The sequence below is a fragment of the Dreissena polymorpha genome, chromosome 16, assembly GCF_020536995.1.
Source record: "Dreissena polymorpha isolate Duluth1 chromosome 16, UMN_Dpol_1.0, whole genome shotgun sequence".
Taxonomy (NCBI): domain Eukaryota; kingdom Metazoa; phylum Mollusca; class Bivalvia; order Myida; family Dreissenidae; genus Dreissena; species Dreissena polymorpha.
The window spans coordinates 37,065,956-37,074,282 of record NC_068370.1 but is presented as its reverse complement, the minus strand read 5'-3'; the positions used below and the strand labels follow the sequence as shown (position 1 = coordinate 37,074,282).

The 8,327-nt window shown below is 33.2% G+C and overlaps 1 protein-coding gene across 1 annotated transcript; it reads right to left on the bottom strand.

Moving 5' to 3' along the window:
* Positions 1–4,342: 4,342 nt before the first annotated feature.
* Positions 4,343–6,876, bottom strand: LOC127862158 (galactosylceramide sulfotransferase-like). Its single transcript, XM_052401160.1, has 2 exons — positions 6,645–6,876; positions 4,343–6,209 (listed from the first exon to the last, which is right to left on the bottom strand). Exons 1-2 carry the CDS (start codon positions 6,656–6,658, stop codon positions 5,126–5,128), a joined length of 1,098 nt encoding a protein of 365 aa, XP_052257120.1. The 5' UTR covers positions 6,659–6,876; the 3' UTR covers positions 4,343–5,125.
* Positions 6,877–8,327: the final 1,451 nt, after the last annotated feature.

Here is an 8,327-nt window from a genome sequence, read left to right as displayed (position 1 = left end):
CGAAATGTTTTATCCAAAAGAAGAACAATATTTTTAAAAATCATCAAAGAAAATCTTTTTGATTTCCTTATTATTTTGTTCAAAATTGCTTACTTTGAATTTCAAATGCGTAAAATTTTCTTATTCGCTTATTTCAGTATTTTTCAATATTCGTTTCTTTTTATTCTTTCTTAAAATGAGGTCCGCTCTGTGAACAAAAAGGAGTTTAATGCATGTGCGTTTAATGTCATCCCAGATTAGCATGTGCATTCCGCAGTTGCCGAAGTTTACTAATTATAGTATTATTATCAACTTTTAAAGCTTTAAAACAGTGTTAGAGTGTTAGTTTAAAAGCAGTTAATGTCAAACCAGTCCGCAATCTAAATGTGGGATACATCGTTTAAACTAAGTTTGATATTCAGTTTTTTTTAACCTCGGAATGCTACTTCATGTACAATCGCTGTTAATTTATTTTAGTAATATATTAACAGATTCCCTATTCCGGATAACAATGTTATAATTATTTGTTTAATTATTCAGCTCCTCTAGTCAAACGATAATAACTCTTCTTACCTTATCATGTTTATCTAAATTACATTAATTGTCACGTTATCAACACTCAACTTCGAAGTTAAAGTATATTTCGCATGAAGGGTAGAAGTAAATGGTGTGTGGTCGCAGCGCACATCTAGATCATGAATTGCAAAGCTGCTGATGCGCGAAAAACATCATTCTTTAGTGAGAAGATAATCAACAACAGGCGACGATTGTTGTGATATAAATGCCAAATGCTCAGTTTATCGCAAATAACCATTAAGAATGTGTATAATGGTAGATTTAATCGGAATGTCATTCATGAAATTGAAATACTTGATTGGACCGAATTTTCTGATCATGCTGGGCTTTGTTTTAGTTTTCTAACAGAAAAAAAAATATTAACATACAAACAATAAAACTGAAACAAAACAACAAATTGTAAAAATAATATTTGATAATGACGAATCACAAGAATTAAATGTATTGAGAGAAGAAAATATAAAAGTATGAAATCCAATTTTTACTGAAAACAATGTCAATAATCAAATTAAAATTCTAACTCAATATTTACACGAAAATAGCGTTAAGATATTTGGAAAAGTATTTACAATTAATAACAATAAAAAATCACATAAAAAAGCACAAGAATGGTTTGACAATAATTGTAGAACTGCAAAATTCAATTTCAATAACGCAAAAAAATAACTTTAATAAGAATATGTCCAACTCAAACAGACAAAAATGTGTACATTATAGAACAAAATATAACGCTATTCGAAAAAATGCATAATATAGACATAAGATGAATAAAAGCACGCGGTTATATAACATTGCAAAAAACACAACCAAAAACTTTTTGAAAAACACTTAAAAAACGCTATAAACCGTATAATAAAATTACATATCAAGCGCACATAAACAAAATGTTTAATCATTGTAAGGACTTAATCGGAAACGTTCCATGTGATAGTATAGGTAACGAAACAAATGCACAGAATTTAAATAGACCACAAACCGAAAATGACCGTCTGGATTCACAAATTTCAGAGTCGGAAATATATCAGGCAGTGTTGAAACAAAATAATGGCAAATCTAGTGGACCTGATAATATTTCAGCTGAAATAAATAAAACAGCATATAATTCTATTAAACCGTACCTCACAACTATTTTCAACAACATGTTTGATACTGCACAATATCCTGAGAGCTGGGGAAAAGATTACATCACACCAATATTTAAAGGCGGAGACCCGAGCGATGCAAAACATTATCGCGGAATAACATTAAAAAATATCTTACCAAAGATATATTCTCACATTCTTTTAAACAGACTGACCAAATGGTGTGATGAAAAAATTATATCTGACTTCCAATGTGGTTACCAAAAAGGAAAGAGCACAGTCGACTGTATCTTTATATTAAACAGTATAGTCAGCAAAATCTTAAACTCTGGTCAAAACTTTTATTGCATTTTTATTGATTATGCTAAATGTTATGTCAGTATAAATCGTTCATTGCTATGGCAAAAGCTAATTAATGCACACATAAGCTCTAAAATAGTCTCTGCACTCAAAGTCATGTATTCATCAGTAAAATCAGCCATGAGGCTGAACAATAGCATATCCGAATACATCAATTCATACTCTGGTGTTAAACAAGGCGACCCTTGCTAAAGCATTCTATTCATGATGTTCGTCAATGACATTATTGAAAATTTTAATTCTTATATTGAAGGAATCATTTCGATCAACGATATAAAGTTCATTTTATTGTCTTATGCCGATGATCAAGTCCTATTTCTGACTTAACCCAAATCAGCCCAACTAATGTTAAATGACATTGAAAACTATTGTAATATATATACATTGAAAATCAATATTAGCAAAACAAAAGTTGTCATTTTTGAAAAAAGTAACCGACAAACAAATTTTAACTTTACCCTATATGGTGAAACATTATAAATCGTCACATCATTCAAATACTTATTTAAAATCGGAAACTGGTATAAAACGATGAAATCAATAGCAGAACACGGTAATGGAGCGTTTCATCGACTTTTATCTGTTGTAAACCAATATGAGTTTCCAACTAAAGAAAAAATAAATCTTTTTGATAAATAAGTGACCCCGGTTCTTCACTATTCTGCTGAAATCTGGGTACAAGATTCTGGAAAAGAATTAGAGATTATTCATACAGAGTTTTTAAAGAAAATGTTATGTGTCATGAAATCAACACATTTATCAGCACTGTATGTAATTAGGACGATACCCCTTATCTGTCATTCGAAAATTACATATATTTAATATCACGTACAAATGATAGCCTTATTTTTTATTCTCATATGACATTAATTACCCGAATACATAAATCGTTAATTGTAGGTATTGTCTGATTGTGGTTTTGTGGCCTGTCCTTTCCATTTACATAAATATTAACATGCGACTCTAATTTCCAGGTAATATACATATTATCAAACAGTTCTTTAAGTTTCCATACATCTGCTCCAACAGTCCTTCCATCATTGCTAAATATTCTCAAAGAGTCTTAAAAATTACATGAATGATAAATAAGGCTTGTTTCGCCAGTTCTGATGCACTGACCTTGTTCTTATTTTATTCGCAATTGTGCAACCTTAACATGTTTATTTAAACTTTAGAACTTCCCCCCATGTCCAATGCATAAACAATAATCACTGATAATATTACCTTTATGTGTACATCAAACATAACTTATGTGACAGTTTTCTGATCAGGAAATGTTTGTTTCCTATTCAATACACCAGTATTGTAGATTATAAGTTTAAAAAGTGTAAATTTTAGTATGCAATACAAGTAATAAACCCTTTTACAAACCTTCACGAATGAAAAATATAGATAGAGGATTTTTGTTCACAAACATGCATTGTAATTTCATGTATATTGAGTTTTCTTTTGCAACGGCAAATTTCTGAAACTCTATTTAGGAACACTGTTTTATTTCACGAACGGAAAGCACATTTGCTAAATATAGTAACTTTACAACTCGTGATAACCCCAATTTCTCTTTCGTTTAATTTCACCTACAGATATTGACTAATGCACGCATCACTGTTCTAACAAAAATAGTACATGAACTGAAAATATGTTGTTCAATTCGTGGGAAACAGTTCAAGCACTATTGTTGTATTGTGATTGTTGCAGATCATCGGTTAGATATAACTATCGGAGATCTCTTTCTATGGACGTGTCTAAAAGCAGTCATTTAGTCAGTTGAGCATCGGAAATACTAATACCACAGATCCCTCTCATGTATATTTAAACATCAGTTTTCTTATGCCACAGCATAAAAAATCCATAAGCCTTTAGCATAATAGAATGATCTTAAAAATGATTACTTTCATTATTAAACAGAGGAAATGTTTTGGATCAGGTGGAATATCGAATTAAATTCACAAGAAATCATAAGAAATGATATTTTCACGAGTGGCGCATTTAGGCATTTGTTGTTTTGTTCTGTGGATTTGTTACTATCTTGTTTTTCATTTATCCGGTTGTTTAACTTGTGTCTTTTACTAAAATTTGTTTTTATGACTCCTGTTAAAGTTCAAATAGTGTCAAAAAAATACTTACAGTACAGTTTAAGTTAATGTTACGTTTATTAATCCTAATTTTCTATTCTTTCGTTTACGTGTGTCAAAGAAATTATGTATCACTGTTGGCTAAGACTGAATGTGGACGCCATGCTTTTCAGTTGAAGCAACGCAATCCGATTCTTTTCAGATATAAAAATCGGCCGATTGGCTGATATTCTCATATTGGCCTGCCAGATACGAATAAGGACACGTTAGCGACGTCAATTTTTTACGTTATGTAACGATGTGTAATATTGATAGTTAACGTTTAATTGTTTAGTTACGTTTCTTTAAGTAACAATAACACTGTGTCCAGTAGGCTGAAATTGCTCTGCAGCATACATGAACCTGGCTGTAACACAAAGGTTGATCACCATAAAATGAAAGCGTTTAGAGAACGTTTAAACGTAGACACCGTGTATTTTATATGTGTCTGTGACACAATCCGCCAAAACTAAAATACTTACACGTGCAATAAGACTCATTTGGAGTTGTTTCACAAATTAACAAAAACAGTTATTATTCATATTATTATTATTCATAATATTCTTATTAATAGAATTTTATTCTTTGTCTATTTGACATCGTTTCGCTATATAGGAATCCCATAGAAATAAAACAATGAATTCGCCACACTTAAACTATAATGTAAGACAATTATAATAAGGGCACTTTTTCGCTCACCGGAGTTTAAAAAAAAATACTCGCTAATGTTAATGGCGAAAATTAAATACACGTGTTCAACAATACCTACCACTCATTTGCCGAAAATGTTGCCACAATGCTTTTTGCTAAAGGTTTTCCATTGAAAATTCTTGTAGCACATACGGACTGATATGACGTCTATAAAACTTACGCAAATGGCATAAAACATACTAAGTCCTTGTTGTTTTTCGCAAACATTAATCCGAAACGTCTAGGCCTTGACGAAAAAAAAATCGACAAAATTGCTGCTCAGTTATATAACTTAATGATTATGTTTCAATTCAATCCTTAAGATCAACGGTCGTGCAAAAGTTTATTTAAAAAATCAAGTTCACTCAGGTTCATGTACGCACAGTCCAATGCCGTTAATTCAAAGCGGGTATTCCATTGAGATTCTTTTATAAGCAGGCGATTTGTATGTTCGGTTCCTTCGCAAAATCTCCACGTTTTCTCCAAAACTTGTTTAAAATGAACCGTCTCTTCCATGATCAGAGGTTCGTTTTTTAGCGCCAGGTAAAATTTTAAATGAAAATGTTGGTAAATCATGTCGTCTGCTAACAACCACTCCCTCAACAAAGCCAGGTCATGGCTGCTGAATTTAAAATCAAAACTTTGGTACTTTTTGTTTTTGTGAATGTAAATAATATCCCGAAGCTGTAGAGAAAACTTCCGTTTAAGCATGATCAACGATTCATCAAAATATTCCGTTATCATGACCAGATCCATAGTTTTATCGAGCACTTTAATGTACGTCTCCACGTATTTCGCGTTCCTCAGTTGCCGCGGAGGAATACCAAGATCTAACGCCTGCCGATTGTTTGTAAACGAAATGTAAGCGTCCTTAGGTTCGTAGGCCGCCGGATTCTCCAAGTATGCTGTGGTGTTTTCTGTGGCAACATTGAAAATATTGTCGTGGACAAAATACAAGAGGGACGATTCAAAATGCGACACCGGTTCCCGAATCATTGTGACGTAACTACTGTTATTTGGCGGGAATATTTCAACAAACGCTGTCCAATTGTAGATAACGTGATTGAATAAAATGTTAAATCCGCTATTCGGATGGCTTCTTTTTGACGGTATCATTTTCGATCGATCCAATGTTCCCCCAATACCTCCAAAGTAATTGTATCTGATTTCCCCAACGGTCTTATTCGGCAAAGCGAAATTCAACTCGTTCCTATGACCGTAACGCTGCAAGATGTTGGCTATAGTGGAACTACCGGTCTTGTGAACTTTGATGAACACTAGCGATCGTTGTCTTAGCTGACTAAGATCATCATCGCTGACTCGTACAAATAATCGCCATAATCCTTGGTAGTACACTGGAACAACCAACGCAAGTGTCGATGCAAGAAGTAGCGCCAAAATAATGCGGCTGGAAAAGAAAACTACTGTTTAAATACTGAACTATTTTAGTATACAGATCTATAAATCATACTGTACTTAAAGGGTTTCTTGCTCAATTATAAAAGATTGCCTTATTCAATTAATGTCTTTCATTACATGATTTTCTTGAGCGTTTAGTTAAAATTATAAATATTGATAAAAGCAGACATCAACTATTACTTGGGCTTACTATTATGTGACCAGTCCCTTTAATAATTTCATTTAATTGCAATGCAATGTGTAATTTGTTAAGATACATTAAACCACATTTTTACATTTTTTTCAGCAGTAAATCACTTTTCTAACTGTTCTGAACATTTTAATGTTATGTTTAACATGTGTTCAGAATATGGTGTAAGTATTGAAAATCCACAGTTTCATGTTTCATAATTTTCATAAATATCTCTGTAACAACATTACTTACGCATTTCTTCTCATGTTGATTCATCCAATCCACCACCGACTTGCCAATACATGTAATTCCAACCCAAAAGTTAATTCATTTCCATGAAAATACTCGCACGTTTCCTAATAACATCATAATGGTACCTTAAATACTACTAACATTTATGTACCGTTCTCGTCTTTTATCCGAAATGCTAGTTCGACTTAACGCTTGCATTATCTACCTCGGTGTTTATAATGTTTATGGATATCTTGCCGGGATATCTTGCCGTTGTTAAGACAACTTCGTGATCAAAAATGTCATCCACCTGTCGATATTAACTGATAAGGTCAACTCTTGTAACTCGTGTGCAAACATTTGTATCAGTCCCCAACATTTAAAGATTCCTCAAAGTCTATGTTTACGCGTTCTCTTGTCGGATTTTTATGTGTTAAGTATCGGTAGATGTCCCTTATATTATGGCAAACAAAGTTCCCACTAAGGTCTTAATAAAATGTATAGGGTAGGTAGAAAAACCAAACATTTGTTCGTCGACATTCCGTTACTATAAAATGTTACTTACCCTATACACAAGTTACTACCCCTACACTAAATTGATTGCGACTTTAATAAGGTTGCTCTGGGAAAAGGGGACTTAATGCATTTGGTTTAATGTCCTGTAAATAAGCCTGTTGGGTTCGCACAACCAAATAAGGGACACAAGTTTCACATGTGTTCATCTATTGTTTTCAATGGGAGTTTCTTTCAACCATGAGTCCACTTTATGCGGACAGTGTCGTCCCTGATTAGACTGTACGGACTGCACAGGCTTAACTGAGACGACACATTACACGCATTCATAAAGCCCCGTTTGATATAATTGATAGTAATACTAATTTATCAAAGCGCCGAAGACATTGAATTTGTTCGCTATTGCATAATCTTAAACGCAAATCAGTTTTAAAAATTATGTTATAGCTTTTTTTATCGCAAGTTTGAAATGAACACAACCCATTCAAATTTATAAAGAGTGTGTCTTAAAGCACAGGTCGAGATGTGTGTGCACTGTTTATCCTTATATTTATGCTATAGAGATAACTTAGATAAAATTACAACAATGTGTCTTTTTTCACAATTGGTTGCTGCACTGGCATCCATCTTTAGAATTTTGGTTGCCTTGCTAAAGAATAACACGCTGCTTCGAATCAGCTGGACGTTTGTAGAACCCGCTACCAGAGCAACTCGTCTGAACCAACATTGCGCGTGGCTTAGAGATCTACTTCCTATTACATCATGAGCAAAACATTTATTGTTTTATTTATTCATTCTTTTCAAAACCAAGACAGAAAAAAACGTAAGTTAGGAATACGCTTTGTATTAGCAGCTTATTTTCAAAACGAAAAATTCAAGCTAGATGCTGTTCATCGACACTAGTAGCGACCATTGTGCGTCTTCAGGGATTGCGAATAAATCAATCAATACAAATATTGAGCCTCGCTCTGGGACAACTAGTCTTGATGCGTATGCGTAAAGTGTCGTCCCAGATAAACATGTGCAGTAGTTCCAGAACGAAACTCAATATATCGATCTTTTCATTACGTAATTGTTTCCACAAAACGTCTAATATCGTCGAACATTGGTTTCCATAAGCATCTAGGATCTTAAAACCCGTGCTACAGTCTTCGAGGACCATTCTACGTTTAGAAAGACGAAACTAAAATG